Source organism: Taurulus bubalis, assembly GCF_910589615.1.
Source record: "Taurulus bubalis genome assembly, chromosome: 3".
NCBI lineage: Eukaryota > Metazoa > Chordata > Actinopteri > Perciformes > Cottidae > Taurulus > Taurulus bubalis.
This window is the reverse complement of record NC_136591.1, coordinates 1,074,502-1,097,500: the sequence shown is the minus strand read 5'-3', so window position 1 is coordinate 1,097,500 and position 22,999 is coordinate 1,074,502. Positions and strand designations below refer to the sequence as shown.

The 22,999-nt window shown below is 45.9% G+C and overlaps 1 protein-coding gene across 1 annotated transcript in view; it reads left to right on the top strand.

The window, feature by feature from the left end:
- cd2ap (CD2-associated protein) overlaps window positions 1-22,999 on the top strand; it is a gene marked incomplete at its 5' end in the record, with an annotated part of 73,381 nt that overhangs the window by 8,214 nt on the left and 42,168 nt on the right. The window contains one exon of the mRNA XM_079215135.1: window positions 19,811-19,968. Within this exon, the coding sequence (XP_079071261.1) occupies window positions 19,811-19,968 (158 nt within the window). The remainder of the gene's footprint in view (window positions 1-19,810; window positions 19,969-22,999) is intronic.

Here is a 22,999-nt window from a genome sequence, read left to right as displayed (position 1 = left end):
CACGGCCACTGCGCCGCATGAACGCCGTTGCTCACACTTAATACTAAATGCCACGGAGATGCAGGAGACATGTGAAACTAACACAGCGCCTAATTAGCAAAGAGAAGAACAAAAGAGTCTGCAGGAAGAGAGCTGACGGAGAAGGTGAGGCCATGAATGAACCTGATCTCTCTTGGCTTCATTAGAATATCTGGTCAGAGGAGAATCCAGCACAACAGGCTTCTTACCTCGTGTCCATTAATTAAACGCTACCTTCACATGCACTGCTTTGTGCTCCTCTTTGGTATGCCTTCCCCCAGGCGGCCCATCTCTGCAGGCTTCTCCGATGTGTTTGAACATGTCTGAGCTGTGTGTGTGCGTGTGTGTGTGTGTGTGTGTGTGTGTGTGTGTGTGTGTGTGCGCCCCCGCGCCCCCCTCACATTCTGTGTTGGCGTACTCTGAACATATCTCAGTTCTCCTGCTCCTAGTTGATTGACTAAAATCCACCAGTAAGTCTGTTTTTGTTCCGCCAAAGTTTCTCATGAACCGAAACTCTTTTTGCACGTCTCAGGGTTCTGAGTCATGGAAAACCTGGAAAAGTCATGGAATTTTACAATGGTTATTTCCAGGCCTGGAAAAATTGGTGGGTGGGCGTGTCTTATTGAAGGTAGGCGTGTCTTATAGAAGGTAGGCGTGTCTTATTGAAGGTAGGTGTGGTAGAACACACATGAGGGCTGTTGTTGTTGTTGTTGTTGTTGTTGGTAGAACACACATGAGGGCTGTTGTTGTTGTTGTTGGTAGAACACACATGAGGGCTGTTGTTGTTGTTGGTAGAACACACATGAGGGCTGTTGTTGGTGGTAGAACACATGAAGGCTGTTGTTGATGTTGTTGGTGGTAGAACACATGAGGGCTGTTGTTGATGTTGTTGGTGGTAGAACACATGAGGGCTGTTGTTGTTGTTAGAACACATGAGGGCTGTTGTTGTTGGTAGAACACACATGAGGGCTGTTGTTGTTGGTAGAACACACATAAGGGCTGTTGTTGTTGGTAGAACACATGAGGGCTGTTGTTGTTGGTAGAACAAACATGAGGGCTGTTGTTGTTGGTAGAACACATGAAGGCTGTTGTTGATGTTGTTGTTGGTAGAACACACATGAGGGCTGTTGTTGATGTTGTTGGTAGAACACATGAGGGCTGTTGTTGTTGTTGTTGGTAGAACACATGAGGGCTGTTGTTGTTGTTGTTGGTAGAACACATGAGGGCTGTTGTTGATGTTGTTGGTAGAACACATGAGGGCTGTTGTTGTTGTTGTTGGTAGAACACACATGAGGGCTGTTGTTGTTGTTGGTAGAACACACATAAGGGCTGTTGTTGTTGTTGGTAGAACACATGAGGGCTGTTGTTGTTGTTGTTGGTAGAACACACATGAGGGCTGTTGTTGTTGTTGTTGGTAGAACACACATGAGGGCTGTTGTTGTTGTTGTTGTTGGTAGAACACACATGAGGGCTGTTGTTGTTGTTGGTAGAACACATGAAGGCTGTTGTTGTTGTTGGTAGAACACAGATGAGGGCTGTTGTTGTTGTTGTTGGTGGTAGAACACATGAGGGCTGTTGTTGATGTTGTTGGTAGAACACATGAGGGCTGTTGTTGATGTTGTTGTTGGTAGAACACACATGAGGGCTGTTGTTGTTGTTGGTAGAACACACATAAGGGCTGTTGTTGGTAGAACACATGAGGGCTGTTGTTGTTGTTGGTAGAACACACATGAGGGCTGTTGTTGTTGTTGTTGGTAGAACACACATGAGGGCTGTTGTTGTTGGTAGAACACACATGAGGGCTGTTGTTGATGATGTTGGTGGTAGAACACATGAGGGCTGTTGTTGTTGTTGTTGGTAGAACACACATGAGGGCTGTTGTTGGTAGAACACACATGAGGGCTGTTGTTGTTGGTAGAACACACATGAGGGCTGTTGTTGTTGTTGTTGGTAGAACACACATGAGGGCTGTTGTTGTTGTTGTTGGTAGAACACACATGAGGGCTGTTGTTGTTGTTGGTAGAACACACATGAGGGCTGTTGTTGTTGTTGTTGTTGGTAGAACACACATGAGGGCTGTTGTTGTTGTTGGTAGAACACACATGAGGGCTGTTGTTGTTGTTGTTGTTGGTGGTAGAACACACATGAGGGCTGTTGATGATGTTGTTGGTGGTAGAACACACATGAGGGCTGTTGTTGTTGTTGTTGGTGGTAGAACACATGAGGGCTGGTGTTGTTGTTGGTAGAACACACATGAGGGCTGTTGTTGATGTTGGTAGAACACACATGAGGGCTGTTGTTGTTGTTGGTAGAACACACATGAGGGCTGTTGTTGATGTTGTTGTTGGTAGAACACACATGAGGGCTGTTGTTGATGTTGTTGTTGGTAGAACACACATGAGGGCTGTTGTTGTTGTTGGTAGAACACACATGAGGGCTGTTGTTGTTGTTGGTAGAACACATATGAGGGCTGTTGTTGTTGTTGGTAGAACACACATGAGGGCTGTTGTTGTTGTTGTTGTTGGTAGAACACACATGAGGGCTGTTGTTGTTGTTGTTGTTGGAACACATGAGTGTTGTTGTTGTTGGTAGAACACACATAAGGGCTGTTGTTGTTGTTGGTAGAACACATGAGGGCTGTTGTTGTTGTTGGTAGAACACACATGCGGGCTGTTGTTGATGTTGTTGGTAGAACACATGAGGGCTGTTGTTGTTGTTGGTAGAACACACATAAGGGCTGTTGTTGTTGTTGGTAGAACACATGAGGGCTGTTGTTGTTGTTGGTAGAACACACATGAGGGCTGTTGTTGATGTTGTTGGTGGTAGAACACACATGAGGGCTGTTGTTGATGTTGTTGTTGGTAGAACACATGAGGGCTGTTGATGTTGTTGTTGTTGGTAGAACACACATGAGGGCTGTTGATGTTGTTGGTGGTAGAACACATGAGGGCTGTTGATGTTGTTGTTGGTAGAACACATGAGGGCTGTTGATGTTGTTGTTGTTGGTAGAACACACATGAGGGCTGTTGATGTTGTTGGTGGTAGAACACATGAGGGCTGTTGATGTTGTTGTTGGTAGAACACATGAGGGCTGTTGATGTTGTTGTTGTTGGTAGAACACACATGAGGGCTGTTGATGTTGTTGGTGGTAGAACACACATGAGGGCTGTTGTTGTTGTTGGTAGAACACATGAGGGCTGTTGATGTTGTTGTTGGTAGAACACATGAGGGCTGTTGATGTTGTTGTTGTTGGTAGAACACACATGAGGGCTGTTGATGTTGTTGGTGGTAGAACACACATGAGGGCTGTTGTTGGTATAACACACATGAGGGCTGTTGTTGTTGTTGTTGGTAGAACACATGAGGGCTGTTGATGTTGTTGTTGTTGGTAGAACACACATGAGGGCTGTTGATGTTGTTGGTGGTAGAACACACATGAGGGCTGTTGTTGGTAGAACACATGAGGGCTGTTGTTGTTGTTGTTGGTAGAACACATGAGGGCTGTTGATGTTGTTGTTGTTGGTAGAACACACATGAGGGCTGTTGATGTTGTTGGTGGTAGAACACATGAGGGCTGTTGTTGTTGTTGGTGGTGGTAGAACACACATGAGGGCTGATGTTGTTGTTGGTAGAACACATGAGGGCTGTTGTTGTTGATGTTGGTGGTAGAACACACATGAGGGCTGATGTTGTTGTTGGTAGAACACATGAGGGCTGATGTTGTTGTTGGTAGAACACATGAGGGCTGTTGTTGTTGATGTTGGTGGTAGAACACATGAGGGCTGTTGTTGTTGATGTTGGTGGTAGAACACACATGAGGGCTGTTGTTGTTGATGTTGTTGGTGGTAGAACACATGAGGGCTGTTGATGTTGGTGGTAGAACACACATGAGGGCTGATGTTGTTGTTGGTAGAACACATGAGGGCTGATGTTGTTGTTGGTAGAACACATGAGGGCTGTTGTTGTTGTTGGTAGAACACATGAGGGCTGATGTTGTTGTTGGTAGAACACATGAGGGCTGTTGTTGTTGTTGGTAGAACACATGAGGGCTGATGTTGTTGTTGGTAGAACACATGAGGGCTGTTGTTGTTGTTGGTAGAACACATGAGGGCTGATGTTGTTGTTGGTAGAACACATGAGGGCTGTTGTTGTTGATGTTGTTGGTGGTAGAACACACATGAGGGCTGATGTTGTTGTTGGTAGAACACATGAGGGCTGTTGTTGTTGATGTTGGTAGAACACATGAGGGCTGTTGTTGATGTTGGTAGAACACATGAGGGCTGTTGTTGGTGGTGGTAGAACACAGGAGGGTTGTTGTTGATGTTGTTGTTGGTGGTAGAACACATGAGGGCTGTTGTTGATGTTGGTAGAACACATGAGGGCTGTTGTTGGTGGTGGTAGAACACATGAGGGTTGTTGTTGGTGGTAGAACACACATGAGGGCTGTTGTTGATGTTGTTGTTTGTAGAACACACATGAGGGCTGTTGTTGTTGTTGGTAGAACACATGAGGGCTGTTGTTGATGTTGTTGTTGGTAGAACACATGAGGGTTGTTGTTGGTGGTAGAACACATGAGGGCTGTTGTTGATGTTGTTGTTGGTAGAACACATGAGGGTTGTTGTTGTTGGTAGAACACATGAGGGCTGTTGTTGATGTTGGTAGAACACATGAGGGCTGTTGTTGTTGGTGGTAGAACACATGAGGGCTGTTGTTGTTGATGTTGTTGGTGGTAGAACACATGAGGGCTGTTGTTGTTGGTGGTAGAACACATGAGGGCTGTTGTTGATGTTGTTGGTGTTGTTGTTGGTAGAACACATGAGGGCTGTTGTTGATGTTGGTAGAACACATGAGGGCTGTTGTTGTTGGTGGTAGAACACATGAGGGCTGTTGTTGTTGATGTTGTTGGTGGTAGAACACATGAGGGCTGTTGTTGTTGGTGGTAGAACACATGAGGGCTGTTGTTGATGTTGTTGGTGTTGTTGTTGGTAGAACACATGAGGGCTGTTGTTGATGTTGTTGGTGTTGTTGTTGGTAGAACACATGAGGGCTGTTGTTGATGTTGTTGGTGTTGTTGTTGGTAGAACACATGAGGGCTGTTGTTGATGTTGTTGGTGTTGTTGTTGGTAGAACACATGAGGGCTGTTGTTGATGTTGTTGATGTTGTTGTTGGTAGAACACATGAGGGCTGTTGTTGATGTTGTTGGTGTTGTTGTTGGTAGAACACATGAGGGCTGTTGTTGATGTTGTTGGTGTTGTTGTTGGTAGAACACATGAGGGCTGTTGTTGATGTTGTTGGTGTTGTTGTTGGTAGAACACATGAGGGCTGTTGTTGATGTTGTTGTTGGTGGTAGAACACATGAGGGCTGTTGTTGGTGTTGTTGTTGTTGGTGGTAGAACACATGAGGGCTGTTGTTGATGTTGTTGTTGGTAGAACACATGAGGGCTGTTGTTGATGTTGTTGTTGGTAGAACACATGAGGGCTGTTGTTGGTGTTGTTGTTGGTGGTAGAACACATGAGGGCTGTTGTTGGTGGTAGAACACATGAGGGCTGTTGTTGATGTTGTTGTTTGTAGAACACATGAGGGCTGTTGTTGATGGTGTTGGTGTTGTTGTTGGTGGTAGAACACATGAGGGCTGTTGTTGATGTTGTTGGTGTTGTTGTTGGTAGAACACATGAGGGCTGTTGTTGATGTTGTTGGTGTTGTTGTTGGTAGAACACATGAGGGCTGTTGTTGATGTTGTTGGTGGTAGAACACACATGAGGGCTGTTGTTGGTGTTGTTGTTGTTGGTGGTAGAACACATGAGGGCTGTTGTTGATGTTGATGGTGTTGTTGTTGGTAGAACACATGAGGGCTGTTGTTGATGTTGTTGGTGTTGTTGTTGGTAGAACACATGAGGGCTGTTGTTGATGTTGTTGTTGGTAGAGCACATGAGGGCTGTTGTTGATGTTGTTGTTGGTGGTAGAACACATGAGGGCTGTTGTTGGTGTTGTTGTTGTTGGTGGTAGAACACATGAGGGCTGTTGTTGATGTTGTTGTTGGTGGTAGAACACATGAGGGCTGTTGTTGGTGTTGTTGTTGTTGGTGGTAGAACACATGAGGGCTGTTGTTGTTGTTGTTGGTAGAACACATGAGGGCTGTTGTTGATGTTGTTGTTGGTAGAACACATGAGGGCTGTTGTTGGTGTTGTTGTTGGTGGTAGAACACATGAGGGCTGTTGTTGGTGTTGTTGTTGTTGGTGGTAGAACACATGAGGGCTGTTGTTGTTGTTGTTGTTGGTGTTGTTGTTGGTAGAACACATGAGGGCTGTTGTTGATGTTGTTGGTGGTAGAACACACATGAGGGCTGTTGTTGGTGTTGTTGTTGGTGGTAGAACACATGAGGGCTGGTGTTGTTGTTGGTGGTAGAACACATGAGGGCTGTTGTTGATGTTGTTGTTGGTAGAACACATGAGGGCTGTTGTTGGTGGTGTTGTTGGTGGTAGAACACATGAGGGAAGTTGTTGGTGTTGTTGGTGTTGTTGTTGGTAGAACACATGAGGGCTGTTGTTGATGTTGTTGTTGGTAGAACACACATGAGGGCTGTTGTTGGTGTTGTTGGTGGTAGAACACATGAGGGCTGTTGTTGTTGTTGGTGGTGTTGTTGGTAGAACACATGAGGGCTGTTGTTGATGTTGTTGGTGTTGTTGTTGGTAGAACACATGAGGGCTGTTGTTGTTGTTGGTGGTGTTGTTGGTAGAACACATGAGGGCTGTTGTTGATGTTGTTGGTGGTAGAACACACATGAGGGCTGTTGTTGGTGTTGATGTTGTTGGTGGTAGAACACATGAGGGCTGTTGTTGATGTTGTTGGTGTTGTTGTTGGTAGAACACATGAGCGCTGTTGTTGATGTTGTTGTTGGTGTTGTTGTTGGTAGAACACATGAGGGCTGTTGTTGATGTTGTTGTTGGTAGAACACATGAGGGCTGTTGTTGATGTTGTTGTTGCTGGTAGAACACATGAGGGCTGTTGTTGGTGTTGTTGTTGTTGGTGGTAGAACACATGAGGGCTGTTGTTGATGTTGTTGTTGTTGGTGGTAGAACACATGAGGGCTGTTGTTGGTGTTGTTGTTGGTGGTAGAACACATGAGGGCTGTTGTTGGTGTTGTTGTTGGTGGTGGTAGAACACATGAGGGCTGTTGTTGATGTTGTTGTTGGTAGAACACATGAGGGCTGTTGTTGGTGTTGTTGTTGTTGGTGGTAGAACACATGAGGGCTGTTGTTGGTGTTGTTGTTGGTGGTAGAACACATGAGGGCTGTTGTTGGTGTTGTTGTTGGTGGTGGTAGAACACATGAGGGCTGTTGTTGATGTTGTTGTTGGTAGAACACATGAGGGCTGTTGTTGGTGTTGTTGTTGGTGGTAGAACACATGAGGGCTGTTGTTGATGTTGTTGGTGTTGTTGTTGGTGGTAGAACACATGAGGGCTGTTGTTGATGTTGTTGGTGTTGTTGTTGGTAGAACACATGAGGGCTGTTGTTGATGTTGTTGGTGGTAGAACACATGAGGGCTGTTGTTGGTGTTGTTGTTGTTGTTGGTGGTAGAACACATGAGGGCTGTTGTTGGTGTTGTTGGTGGTAGAACACATGAGGGCTGTTGTTGGTGGTGTTGTTGTTGGTGGTAGAACACATGAGGGCTGTTGTTGGTGTTGTTGTTGGTGGTAGAACACATGAGGGCTGTTGTTGGTGTTGTTGTTGTTGGTGGTAGAACACATGAGGGCTGTTGTTGATGTTGTTGGTGTTGTTGTTGGTAGAACACATGAGGGCTGTTGTTGGTGTTGTTGTTGGTAGAACACATGAGGGCTGTTGTTGATGTTGTTGGTGGTAGAACACACATGAGGGCTGTTGTTGGTGGTGTTGTTGTTGTTGGTGGTAGAACACATGAGGGCTGTTGTTGATGTTGTTGGTGGTAGAACACACATGAGGGCTGTTGTTGTTGTTGGTGGTGTTGTTGGTAGAACACATGAGGGCTGTTGTTGGTTTTGTTGTTGTTGGTAGAAGACATGAGGGCTGTTGTTGTTGTTGTTGGTAGAACACATGAGGGCTGTTGTTGTTGTTGTTGGTAGAACACACATGAGGGCTGTTGTTGGTAGAGCACACATGAGGGCTGTTGTTGGTGTTGTTGGTGGTAGAACACATGAGGGCTGTTGTTGATGTTGTTGTTGGTAGAACACATGAGGGCTGTTGTTGATGTTGTTGGTGTTGTTGTTGTTGGTGGTAGAACACATGAGGGCTGTTGTTGATGTTGTTGGTGTTGTTGTTGGTAGAACACATGAGGGCTGTTGTTGATGTTGTTGGTGTTGTTGTTGGTAGAACACATGAGGGCTGTTGTTGATGATGTTGATGTTGTTGTTGGTAGAACACATGAGGGCTGTTGTTGATGTTGTTGGTGGTAGAACACATGAGGGCTGTTGTTGATGTTGTTGTTGTTGTTGTTGGTAGAACACATGATGGCTGTTGTTGATGTTGGTGGTGGTAGAACACACATGAGGGCTGTTGTTGGTGTTGTTGTTGGTAGAACACATGAGGGCTGTTGTTGTTGTTGGTGGTAGAACACATGAGGGCTGTTGTTGTTGTTGTTGGTAGAACACATGAGGGCTGTTGTTGTTGGTGGTGTTGTTGGTAGAACACATGAGGGCTGTTGTTGGTTTTGTTGTTGTTGGTAGAACACATGAGGGCTGTTGTTGTTGTTGGTAGAACACACATGAGGGCTGTTGTTGGTGTTGTTGGTAGAACACACATGAGGGCTGTTGTTGGTGTTGTTGGTGTTGTTGTTGTTGGTAGAACACATCAGGGCTGTTGTTGGTGTTGTTGTTGGTGATAGAACACATGAGGGCTGTTGTTGATGTTGTTGTTGGTGATAGAACACATGAGGACTGTTGTTGATGTTGTTGGTGTTGTTGTTGGTAGAACACATGATGGCTGTTGTTGATGTTGGTGGTGGTAGAACACACATGGGGGCTGTTGTTGGTGTTGTTGTTGGTAGAACACATGAGGGCTGTTGTTGTTGTTGGTGGTAGAACACATGAGGGCTGTTGTTGTTGTTGTTGGTAGAACACATGAGGGCTGTTGTTGTTGGTGGTGTTGTTGGTAGAACACATGAGGGCTGTTGTTGGTTTTGTTGTTGTTGGTAGAACACATGAGGGCTGTTGTTGTTGTTGGTAGAACACACATGAGGGCTGTTGTTGGTGTTGTTGGTAGAACACACATGAGGGCTGTTGTTGGTGTTGTTGGTGTTGTTGTTGTTGGTAGAACACATGAGGGCTGTTGTTGTTGGTAGAACACATGAGGGCTGTTGTTGGTGTTGTTGGTGTTGTTGTTGTTGGTAGAACACACATGAGGGCTGTTGTTGGTGTTGTTGTTGTTGGTAGAACACATGAGGGCTGTTGTTGGTGTTGTTGTTGTTGGTGTTGTTGGTACAACACATGAGGGCTGTTGTTGTTGGTAGAACACATGAGGGCTGTTGTTGGTGTTGTTGTTGTTGTTGGTAGAACACATGAGGGCTGTTGTTGTTGGTAGAACACATGAGGGCTGTTGTTGATGTTGTTGGTAGAACACACATGAGGGCTGTTGTTGATGTTGTTGTTGGTAGAACACATGAGGGCTGTTGTTGATGTTGTTGTTGGTAGAACACATGAGGGCTGTTGTTGATGTTGTTGTTGGTAGAACACATGAGGGCTGTTGTTGATGTTGTTGGTAGAACACATGAGGGCTGTTGTTGTTGTTGTTGGTAGAACACATGAGGGCTGTTGTTGTTGTTGTTGTTGGTAGAACACATGAGGGCTGTTGTTGCTGTTGGTAGAACACATGAGGGCTGTTGTTGGTAGAACACATGAGGGCTGTTGTTGTTGTTGTTGGTAGAACACATGAGGGCTGTTGTTGTTGTTGTTGGTAGAACACATGAGGGTTGTTGTTGTTGGTAGAACACATGAGGGCTGTTGTTGTTGTTGTTGGTAGAACACATGAGGGCTGTTGTTGTTGTTGTTGTTGTTGGTAGAACACATGAGGGCTGTTGTTGTTGTTGTTGTTGTTGTTGGTAGAACACTTGAGGGCTGTTGTTGTTGGTAGAACACATGAGGGCTGTTGTTGTTGTTGTTGGTAGAACACATGAGGGCTGTTGTTGTTGTTGGTAGAACACATGAGGGCTGTTGTTGTTGTTGTTGTTGGTAGAACACATGAGGGCTGTTGTTGTTGTTGTTGTTGTTGGTAGAACACATGAGGGCTGTTGTTGGTGTTGGTGGTAGAACACATGAGGGCTGTTGTTGTTGGTAGAACACATGAGGGCTGTTGTTGTTGTTGATGGTAGAACACATGAGGGCTGTTGTTGTTGTTGTTGTTGTTGGTAGAACACATGAGGGCTGTTGTTGTTGGAACACATGAGGGCTGTTGTTGGTGTTGTTGTTGTTGGTAGAACACATGAGGGCTGTTGTTGGTGTTGTTGTTGTTGTTGGTAGAACACATGAGGGCTGTTGTTGTTGTTGGTGTTGTTGTTGTTGGTAGAACACATGAGGGCTGTTGTTGTTGGTAGAACACATGGGGGCTGTTGTTGTTGGTAGAACACATGAGGGCTGTTGTTGTTGTTGTTGGTAGAACACATGAGGGCTGTTGTTGTTGTTGTTGGTAGAACACATGAGGGCTGTTGTTGTTGTTGTTGGTAGAACACATGAGGGCTGTTGTTGTTGTTGTTGGTAGAACACATGAGGGCTGTTGTTGTTGTTGTTGGTAGAACACATGAGGGCTGTTGTTGGTAGAACACATGAGGGCTGTTGTTGTTGTTGTTGTTGGTAGAACACATGAGGGTTGTTGTTGTTGTTGGTAGAACACATGAGGGCTGTTGTTGTTGTTGTTGTTGTTGTTGGTAGAACACATGAGGGCTGTTGTTGGTGTTGTTGGTAGAACACATGAGGGCTGTTATTGTTGGTAGAACACATGAGGGCTGTTGTTGTTGTTGGTAGAACACATGAGAGCTGTTGTTGTTGTTGTTGGTAGAACACATGAGGGCTGTTGTTGGTGTTGTTGGTGTTGTTGTTGTTGGTAGAACACATGAGGGCTGTTGTTGATGTTGTTGTTGTTGGTAGAACACATGAGGGCTGTTGTTGTTGGAACACATGAGGGCTGTTGTTGGTGTTGTTGTTGTTGTTGGTAGAACACATGAGGGCTGTTGTTGTTGTTGTTGGTGTTGTTGTTGTTGTTGTTGTTGGTAGAACACATGAGGGCTGTTGTTGTTGGTAGAACACATGGGGGCTGTTGTTGGTGTTGTTGGTAGAACACATGAGGGCTGTTGTTGTTGGTAGAACACATGGGGGCTGTTGTTGGTGTTGTTGGTAGAACACATGAGGGCTGTTGTTGGTGTTGTTGGTGTTGTTGTTGGAACACATGAGGGCTGTTGTTGGTGTTGTTGTTGTTGGTAGAACACATGAGGGCTGTTGTTGTTGGAACACATGAGGGCTGTTGTTGGTGTTGTTGTTGTTGTTGGTAGAACACATGAGGGCTGTTGTTGTTGGTGTTGTTGTTGTTGTTGGTAGAACACATGAGGGCTGTTGTTGTTGGTAGAACACATGGGGGCTGTTGTTGTTGTTGTTGGTAGAACACATGAGGGCTGTTGTTGGTGTTGTTGTTGGTAGAACACATGAGGGCTGTTGTTGTTGTTGTTGGTAGAACACATGAGGGCTGTTGTTGTTGTTGTTGTTGGTAGAACACATGAGGGCTGTTGTTGGTGTTGTTGTTGGTAGAACACACATGAGGGCTGTTGATGTTGTTGGTGGTAGAACACACATGAGGGCTGTTGGTGGTAGAACACATGAGGGCTGTTGTTGTTGGTAGAACACATGAGGGCTGTTGTTGGTGTTGTTGTTGTTGGTAGAACACATGAGGGCTGTTGTTGGTGTTGTTGTTGTTGGTAGAACACATGAGGGCTGTTGTTGTTGGTAGAACACATGAGGGCTGTTGTTGGTGTTGTTGTTGTTGGTAGAACACATGAGGGCTGTTGTTGGTGTTGTTGTTGTTGGTGTTGTTGGTACAACACATGAGGGCTGTTGTTGTTGGTAGAACACATGAGGGCTGTTGTTGTTGTTGTTGGTAGAACACATGAGGGCTGTTGTTGGTGTTGTTGTTGTTGTTGGTAGAACACACATGAGGGCTGTTGTTGGTGTTGTTGTTGTTGGTAGAACACATGAGGGCTGTTGTTGGTGTTGTTGTTGTTGTTGGTAGAACACATGAGGGCTGTTGTTGGTGTTGTTGGTGTTGTTGGTGTTGGTAGAACACATGAGGGTTGTTGTTGTTGGTAGAACACATGAGGGCTGTTGTTGGTGTTGTTGTTGTTGGTGTTGTTGGTAGAACACATGAGGGCTGTTGTTGTTGGTAGAACACATGAGGGCTGTTGTTGTTGGTAGAACACATGAGGGCTGTTGTTGGTGTTGTTGGTGTTGTTGGTAGAACACATGAGGGCTGTTGTTGGTGTTGTTGTTGTTGGTAGAACACATGAGGGCTGTTGTTGTTGTTGGTAGAACACATGAGGGCTGTTGTTGGTGTTGTTGGTGGTGTTGTTGGTAGAACACATGAGGGCTGTTGTTGGTGTTGTTGGTGGTGTTGTTGGTAGAACACATGAGGGCTGTTGTTGGTGTTGTTGGTGGTGTTGTTGGTAGAACACATGAGGGCTGTTGTTGGTGTTGTTGTTGTTGGTAGAACACATGAGGGCTGTTGTTGGTGTTGTTGTTGTTGGTGTTGTTGGTGGAAGAACGCAGGAGGTCTTTTCATCTAGAATCGGCGGCTTGCTCGCATCCCCTCGTGACACTTCCTCCGTATCGTCTCCTCACATCGCAGAGGGAAGGAATGTTGATGCGTTTCCTCCTCGCTGATTGCGTGAGCGAGCGACTGACCTGAGAGGGAAAGCACAGATTCTCTGAGCGTCTGCTGGCAGTCGGCTTGCCTGCGTGGCCTCCAGTGTTCCCCTCTCCTCCCTTACGTCCTCCTGCCTCTCGCTGGCTCCGTGCAAACTCCTTACCTGCAAGCGTTGTGCGAGGAAAGGAAGACAATAACGGGGAAGTTCCTTTCGCAGACGGGAAGCCACTTGAGAGCAGAGAAATGTTGGCATGATGTCTGAGTTTAACCCTTCAGCCACTGCACGAGTTCAGTGAAACGAAACTGGGCGGAGCTAGAGCGAGAGATCTGATGAGAAGAACGCGGCTCAAAACAAGAGTGGGCATGACGGAGGTATGCCGATGAACACACACACACACACACACACACACACACACACACACACACACACACACACACACACACACACACACACACACACACACACACACACAAGACGGGTAGGACAGGAGCGGCGTGCAGGCATTAGCAGTAGATTCTTCTGTTTGACTGGAGGTGTGCTGCGAGAATGAGACCTGAGACCTGGAACTGAGTCAGTATTTCAGCTCCTGTTTTTTAGATGCGTACCTGAAACAAGGTTGGTGGTGAACACATTTTAACATGTTTTTAATGTTTTGTTCAACGGCGTTAAATACGTCAGTAAAATACCCCTCTTGGGAATTGTGAAGCTTTGGCGTGTCTTTGACGGAGCATCATCGCTAGAACACGAGTCCTTCAGCTTAGTGGTGGGACGTGAAGTCCTGATGGACTGGTCTGTACTGGTCTGTACTGGACTGTACTGGACTGTACTGGACTGTACTGGACTGTACTGGACTGGTCTGTACTGGACTGTACTGGTCTGTACTGGTCTGTACTGGTCTGTACTGTACTGTACTGGTCTGTACTGGACTGTACTGGTCTGTACTGTACTGGACTGTACTATACTGGACTGGACTGTACTGGACTGGACTGTACTGTACTGGTCTGTACTGGACTATACTGGACTGTACTGGACTGGACTTGTACAGCACTTTTCTAGTCTTCAGAACCAGCATCCTGAAGCCACTGTTCATGGGGAAAGATAGCAGGTTTGTCAGAGTTCATCTTGATAGTTAGTTAGCAAAAAATTGCAATTGGTCTCAAGTCACATTTTAGTCAGTTTGTTTAGTTTAAGTCGAGGTTTAGTTTTAAACTAGTCAGTGTTTTGGTGCTATGTTCTTCCTTCACAACATCACATTACTGAGGTCTTCTGCCTAATCACTCGGTCAAACCCTGACTCAATAAATCAGAAGTTCTAGAAACGTGTCGGCGTTGAGGCAGACGAGCATCATGGGTTCCCGTTGTTGTTCTTGCTCACGTTGCCACAGGATCCTCCCTCTCGGCATGCTGGAGAGCAACATTTCTTTTTGACTGCAGTGAAAACATATTTTTTTCCCACGTGAAGCAGTGGCGCTGCGTTTGTGTGCGAGTTGTTTACACAAATTCTTTGAACATCAGCGTCATAAATGAAGTGCCAAACTATTCAGTGCAGCTCTGGTTATTACCCACGGAGCCCCACCCGCAGAAATAAAAGATGTCCGCTCTCGTTAGCAAAATAAAAAGCAAATGCTCCTATTTGGGGATTCTTTGGTTTAAAACCAAAAAGTAGAGCCGGAGATCAAACAGTCAGGACTAAAGGAAACGCCCCAAAGGGGAAAATACCATGCACAAATATTTTAAGATGTCGATTGGCAGAAAACTCTCCTGCAGGCCTTTGACTCTTGCTCCGCATCATTTAGTGGATGCACGGTTCAGCTCGTAGCTTTGTGGCCTATTTCTGTATTTGATCTCTCAGCGTGTTTATCTGCTGCTCCACGATGTTCTTCAACGGTTTAGATATAATCTTATATTGTTCAATAACGTGTTCGGTAATCGACTGCAATTAAAAGAAGAATGCAATGGAATTATCATCAGACTTGCGGCTCCTTCTGATTGCTCTTTGGCTCTTAAAGGTTACACAAAACAATATCTGTTAGCATAATTAGCATACCAATTCATGGAGTATGGCCAAGTGTGCAAAAGGAGATAATGAGCGCTGGCATTTTGGACAGACGTAAACTGCTGCTTCACTGGCTGGCCGAGGCAATACAACCGCAATGTGGTAATCCATTCAAAAGCGTGTGAACATGTTCGAGCAGAAAATGATAACTTTGCATGATATATCCCCGCCGAAAAGGACCTCCTTTTGGAACATTCTAGTCATATGTGATAGCTGGCACTCTAGGCTGATGAACAAGAAAGGAAAGATATCAAGACAATGCAGCAAAATTCATGGGAGCTACAGGTCGACTATGGCTCAGTGGTTAGCATGCCCGTCTTTCAATCAGAGGATCGATGTGTCCTTGAGCAAGACACTTATCCCTGAATTGTTCCCCGTTGCTGTGTCTACGGTGTATAGAAGAAATGTAAGTTAAATGCTAAATGAAACTTAATGTATACATGCACTGACATTCAATGACGTAATATACAGCAACAGGCAGACTAGCCTAAAGCGGCTTGTTTAATTAGCTGAATCAATTGTATTGTTGTTAATATTTATCTGATTTAGTCTTCCTTTTTAAAGATGGAGACGTTGCAGTGTTGTCGACGCCACCTCTGGTCCTTTGGGTCATGGTGCAACACCCCATAGTTAATCTGTGATCCAATCAGGAACTGTTCAACCATCGGAGTGTTAGAATCAAGTTTTACGGCTGTCGGTTAGTGGACAATGCCATCGGGAGATTGGCATCAACGCTTTATAGTAGCCGATCCCTGATCATGCCACACAGTGACATACCTGTCCGTATCGGCCGATACGGCAGAAGTACGACTAGGAAGCTGATGCCAACAGGTTTACGACTCCGTTACTCGTTATTACGACGTAAACGATGGGACTTGTTACGTGGGAGCTCGCTGCAAAAGCAGGAAACCATGTGGGACCGGTTTCTGCTCCATCAGCCTCTTCTGACGACGGGGTTTTGATTTGGCGTTGAGCTGATCAGTATCCTGATTGGAGCGTCACCGCACTGCCACTGCATTCTCTGCAATAATAATGTAACCCCGCCAGGGCTGATAGGCTCACGGAGAACCTGGAACAGTCAAGGAGTTTGAAAATGGTTATTTCCAGGTCTGGGAAAGTCCTTGAAAAAAAAGAAACCCCAAAAGTGTAGTAAAAGTCATGTGAATGTGTTATATTCATGTGTTCATGTAAATGTGTTATATTCATGTGTTCATGATGTTCATTTACGCTGAGTTTGAAATAATGAATATGCTTTTAAAAGAAAGACTCAAAATATCAGCCGGCATACATACAGGCATCTATATAAATGTTTATTCTTTTAATCAAACTATTGTCTCATTCATTTGAGTCATTTCAGGTTTACTGTATGCTTTGTGTTCTCATTGTTAGTTTAAATACTACATTTACTCACTTTTTACTGTTTACACCCAGACTTCACTAAATGTTTGTATTGGGGAAATTTGGTTAAAAGTCATAGAAAATTGTTTTAAAGTTATGGAAATTTGGTTAAAAGTCATAGAAAATTGTTTTAAAGTTATGGAAATTTGGTTAAAAGTCATAGAAAATTGTTTTAAAGTCATGGAAATTTGGTTAAAAGTCATGGAAAGTTGGTTAAAAGTCATGGAAAGTTGGTTAAAAGTCATGGAAAATTGTTGTAAAGTTATGGAAATTTGGTTAAAAGACATGGAAAGTTGGTTAAAAGTCATGGAAAATTGTTTTAAAGTTATGGAAATTTGGTTAAAAGTCATGGAAAGTTGGTTAAAAGTCAAGGATCCATTGGTCAGAATGTGTGAACCCTGTCCCTTCGATGAATATTTAGTGTGTTTGATCCTCTTAGCTGCAAACAACCCTGTTGTTGTTTTCCCTCCTTCAGGCAGCTAAACTAGAAGCTCTTTCAGTCTTCAGCGTTGATGTAGTGGAGAAAGCTGGTCTGAGATCATTTGGAGGTCGCCAGGCCGCTGTAGCGCTGAGGCCAAGGTCGTGATGTCAGAGGAGCAGAGCCGAACGGAGACGCCGGAAAGGCCGAGTCCAACAGCAGTTAATCTTGTTCTGTGTGTGTGTGTGTGTGTGTGTGTGTGTGTGTGTGTGTGTGTGTGTTGGCTGTGCTCGGTGTGAAGTCAGCCGTGCCAGTTGAGCCTCTCCGCCATGAGTCATGTGTTTTTAAAGGGCCATGCCGCACAGTGAGGAAACGACAACCTCACTACCAGTTAGTCCTCTGCAGCCCGTCTTATTTTTAGAAGCTGCTCAACCTGCTGCACTGGAAGCATCAGGAGGCCACAGCACACACACACACACGCACACACACACACACACACACACACGCACACGCATACACGCACACGCATACACGCACACGCACAGCACACGCACGCACACGCACAGCACACACACGCACAGCGCACACACACACACACACACACACACACACACACACACACACACCCGCACACACACACACGCACGCGCGCTCTCGCTCTCTCTCCAATTTCTCTCTCCCCTCTCTCTCTCCAATCGCTCCCTCGCTCTCTCCCTCATTCTCTCTCTCCAATCCCTCTCTCCCTCTCTCTCTTTTCTCTCCCTCACTCTCTTGCTCTCTCTTTTCTCTCACTCTGCCTGTCGTCTCTTTTTCTCTCTCTCTCTCTCTCTCTGTCTCTCTCTCTCTCTCTCTCTCTACCTCTCTCTCTCTCCCTCTCCCCGTCTCCCTCTCCCTACCTCTCTCTCTCCCTCCCTCTCTCTTTCTCTCTCCCTCACTCTCTTGCTCTCTCTTTTCTCTCTCTCTGCCTGTCGTCTCTCTTTTTCTCTCTCCCTCTCCCCGTCTCCCTCTCTCTCCCTCTCTCTCTCTCCCTCCCCCTCTCTCTCTCTCTCTCTCTCTCTCTCTCTCCCTCCCTCCCTCCCTCTCTTTCTCTCTCTCTCTCTACCTCTCTCTCTCTCCCTCTCCCCGTCTCCCTCTCCCTACCTCTCTCTCTCTCCCTCCCTCTCTCTCTCTCCCCCTCTCTCTCTCTCCCCCCCCCTCTCTCTCTCTCTCTCTCCCCCCCCCTCTCTCTCTCTCTCTCTCTCTCTCTCTCTACCTCTCTCTCTCTCCCTCTCCCCGTCTCCCTCTCCCTACCTCTCTCTCTCTCCCTCCCTCTCTCTCTCTCTCTCTCTCTCTACCTCTCTCTCTCTCCCTCTCCCCGTCTCCCTCTCCCTACCTCTCTCTCTCTCCCTCCCTCTCTCTCTCTCCCCCCTCTCTCTCTCTCTCTCTCTCCCCCTCCTCTCTCTCCCCACCCCCCCCTCTCTCTCTGTTTGTGGTTCTTGTGATCTCAGGTGTGTTCAGGCCCGTCTGGATGTTCCAGGTGAACAACCTGTTTCCCGTGTTCACTCCATGCTTGTTTCTATGTAGGAGTAGAGGTCTGGATGTCTCTTCAAGTCCTCCCAACAGCGTGGGACTTTTCAGCTGCTTGACAAGCAGCCAGGAAACAGACGATAGGAATGCTCCATCAGGACAACTATAACAACACAGATTTGCCGAAACATAACCACAATTTAAGATGATTAATCTGGACGAGTCGCCTCGGAAGCGATTAGCAAGGTTCAGCAACGTTCGTGGCCTTTATCTATAATACGTTTATGGGATGGGGGTTGTGGCTCAAACAGTTTCATAAAGCATGTGTGTAAAGAGGCGTTGGAATGTGAATGTTTCTCGCTCCTGAAAGGGGGCGTGGCTTATCTCCGTAAAAACAGTTACCGTTTCCACCATGGAAATAACCACGAGTTCTGCTTCATACTTGTTGTGTAAACTCCACACACGTGAACATCAACCTCCATGGTGCCAGCGCTCCTTCAGGACCAGCAGCAGTTTGATTCTGATTTTCTTTTGCTAGCCAAGTCGTCGTTCCTTCCTTATCTTGGAACGTCAGAAAACGTTTTGGTGAAACGCATTGTTTTGGTTCCAGCCGACAAAGTCGCTTCACACGCTGTCTGAGCAGTACTTCGTTTTCCACATTTTCGGAAAATTTCACTGGAGACTTGCTGTGCTTTGCTAACCAGTCAGAGGTTTGTTTGCGGGACATTAAACCAGAGCCTCGGAGTGAGTGACATCCTTCCAACGACCTGGATTTACTCTCATGTTGTCCGTCTGGAGGCCGCGTGACCCCTCAATGACCTCCAGAGAGACGCTCACCCGATCACGGCAGAGTCCAGTTCAGAACCTCTTATGGGGAAAATGGTTATATCCAGGCCTGGAAAAGTCCTTTAAAAAAAAAAAATCCCCAAAGTTTAGTAAAAGTCATGTAAATGTGTTATATTCATGTGTTCATTTACGCTGAGTTTGAAATAATGAATATACTTTTAAAAGAAAGACTCAAAATATCAGCAGGCATACATACAGGCATCTATATAAATGTTTATTCTTTTAATCAAACTATTGTCTCATTCATTTGAGTCATTTAAGGTTTACTGTATGCTTTGTGTTCTCATTGTTAGTTTAAATACTACATTTACTCACTTTTTACTGTTTACACCCAGATTTCACTAAACGTTTGGAAATTTGGTAAAAAGTCCTGGAAATCAATTTCTTCAAATTTGGCCCAAGCGCTCACCTGAACTTAAGGACCAACTAATTAGAATTTGCTGGTCAAAGGTCGCCGTGACCTCACGTCCTTCCTGTAATGTCTCAGGAATGCCTGGCGCTCAAGGTCAAACTGATTATAATTTGTGACCTCACTGAACGCGTTTGTAGTCACAGCTCAAGAAATTCAGACAAAGGTTTTAATATTCTGACGCCTGCAGGCTACTCTAACTATGAAATTTCCCTTTCAGTTTTCTACACAAACTGAATAACCGTCTTATGTTCCTCTTCTTTATCTTCCTCCGTCTCTCCTCAGAGGTCTTGGTGGAGTACGAGTACGAGGCGCTCCACGAGGACGAGCTCACCCTGCGGCCGGGCGACCTCATCAAGAACGTGCGGTACATCGAGGAGGACGGCTGGATGGAGGGAGACCTGAACGGGAGAAGGGGGCTCTTCCCCGACAACTTTGTGAAGGTGAGAGGAAGAGGCTCTTCTGTTACTCCACCATAATTAACTCCCAACTGCAGCCGAGCGCTGCACCTCCTCTGCCGGTCCACCAGAGATGATGTCATTGCATCTGCTTGTGTTGGACTGAGGCTGCAGCAGATGTGGCGGCCGATATCTTAGAGTCCCGTCTGGATTTGTCGACCTGTGCATTCCAATAAAGAGAGCATATGAGCAGGTGTTCCGGCGCAGTGTGGGGACGGCTCTATGTTCTACCGGGTGCTCCATCATCCGGTTACCCTCTCCTGGTGCGGTTCGGTCAGAATGAACTAGGGTCCGTTGGCCTGGTTAGAACCCAAACTACCGAACCAAGAAGCCTGAAGAGCGGACAAAGCAACCATAGGATTCTAGGGGAGAGGATATGTCATTTTTAGCTTGATTTCAAGTAATACAAATCCAACAGCTGATTGTGAAATCTGTTCAGGAAGCCATCTTAAAATGTATCTGTGTTCAAGGGGTGTTTTTCTATTGATTAACCAGTGGAAAGTGACCTAGGATGCAGCAATGTGTCATAATGTTGCACGCTACATCGATAGTAAAGGCACCGCGGTACCCGAAGGTTAACAATGATACGGTTTTGCATATTTCTTTGTATCGATACTCAGTGTTTCCCCTAGATTTACAGCTTCGGGGCCGGGGGGGGGGGCACCGACACAGACACTTAAAGCAGTGGTTCTCAAACTTTGTCTGTAAATAGCTTCATTTTGTGACTCCATCTGTGCTTTATAAATAACAGAATAAAGAAAATTGCAATCACTTTCAAGTAAATCTGATTGCTCCATCAGACTTTTTTTTTTTTTTATTGCAATCACTTAGAACAATGAAAATAAAGTTCTATCTGTGCAAAAATTAACTAATATTTAGTTACTACTAAATAGCTCATCATGGAAAACAATAAGCTATTTTTCTTTTTGCAAACAAAACAGAATGAGTGAGATGTGTGAGCGTCAGGTTGCATCAGTATTAGTGGAGCAGTGAGCTGCTTTCCTCTACACATCTTTATAAACAGGGTTGTAGATTTGATTCAATTCATGCTCAACGTTGAGCTGCGATCTGTTTTCAGCTTTGAGAGACGCAGCAACAGAAAAGAGACGTCACGGAGTCGCGCAGCGTAACCTGTTAACGACGTGACGTAACCATTAACACGACAGTACAGGCATTTATTAATGACTTAGTTTTATGTCTGTATGTGTACTTTGTACTTTTGCAATGTGTGAAGCCAGCAGCTCATTCATTGTGGGTAGAGGACACGAGCACTTTGGCTCTTTCACCTGGAGCAGAGAGCCCCGCCCCCCTATTATAACGGTAGGGGAAACACTGATACTAAGAAAGGGAACCATATGTATAGAATTCGGGCATCGTGATATTTATGGCAGGCATCAAAGTCATGATTTTGCTACCGTGACAACCCTATGTCATCGTGTGTGAAAGCGGGCCGACACTTGTCCATTTGTGTATCTACAAATGGACAAGTGTCGCACATGAGGCGGCTGTTTGACCTCCAGTTGCCGTGCTTTTGATTGGATGAAGGACGTGAGGCGATTGATCGTTAAACAGAGAGCAGTCCAGCCTTTATCGATGTCTTTTGATGGACTATGTAAAAGCAGCGCTTAATGGATCCCGGGGCTGAAGGCACGAGTTGGTGCAGTTCACTGCTGCGATACAGAGTCCCGCCTGTCCCTGCAGGACGCTTCCTGGTTGTCGAGGGAAAGGATTATTTGATTTTCTGTTAACACGGAGCTGCGTTATTGACTTTCATTCATCATGGTTAGAAAACAGACGAGGAGGAAGTACATGGGAAGGTTCCAGCAAACAGTAGTGAGCCTGCAACTGAATGAACGAGTTGCGTGACATTTTTTATGGACTGATGTTTTGTAATGGTTTTGCTGTTGTCACATTAAATCATGAAGACATTTGCATGTTTGCACCAACAACACCAACAGAAGAAGGAGGCTATAAGAACAGCTGATCCACTGAAGGGCCAGGTAGAAAATCCACGGCCCGCCACTGTACAGGTACAACCTGCGGTCGGGTTTTGGGGTATTCAGAGGGTTAAAGAGTTCGTTGTAGGTTAATAATAGCCGGGTACGCAGTTATTAGCCTCAATGCTCAGCAGCAGCAGCAGCGCTCTGTGTTTTCTGAGGTGTTTACACAGCCGATAAAGAGCGAAACGAGTCGGACTGTACAGTTGGCTTATCTTCTCACCTCGCTTGCCTTTTTTCCCTTCTGCCCTCCCTCCACCTCCCCTAATCCTTCGTAGTGAGATAGGTAATCTGCTGAACGGCCTGGTCCAGTCACTGAGCTGCATCGTTAATCCTGACAGGAGCCTGCTGGCCCGCTGAACTTTGCCCTCTGTGATGTCGGCCGAGGCGTCGTCTGTCTTCCTGCTTCCTTTTCTTTTTTCCACCGCCGTCGTAGCTGCCGGGTGAACATGAAGCATGTCTGTGTGGGAGATGGTAAGGAGAGAGATCCACTGCGGCAACCAGTGGCCACCAGCATGTCCCTGGTTCCTTGAAATGACTGGAATCAATGGAGCACAGTGTCTGTGGGGTCCATGTCTCGGGGTTTAGGTGTTCAGGTCTGTGTGACGTTTCCCAGTGAGTACGAGCTGCTGGTCCAGGTGTTTCCCAGTGAGTACGAGCTGCTGGTCCAGGTGTTTCCCAGTGAGTACGAGCTGCTGGTCCAGGTGTTTCCCAGTGAGTACGAGCTGCTGGTCCATGTGTTTCCCAGTGAGTACGAGCTGCTGGTCCAGGTGTTTCCCAGTGAGTACGAGCTGCTGGTCCAGGTGTTTCCCAGTGAGTACGAGCTGCTGGTCCAGGTGTTTCCCAGTGAGTACGAGCTGCTGGTCCAGGTGTTTCCCAGTGAGTACGAGCTGCTGGTCCAGGTGTTTCCCAGTGAGTACGAGCTGCTGGTCCAGGTGTTTCCCAGTGAGTACGAGCTGCTGGTCCATGTGTTTCCCAGTGAGTACGAGCTGCTGGTCCAGGTGTTTCCCAGTGAGTAC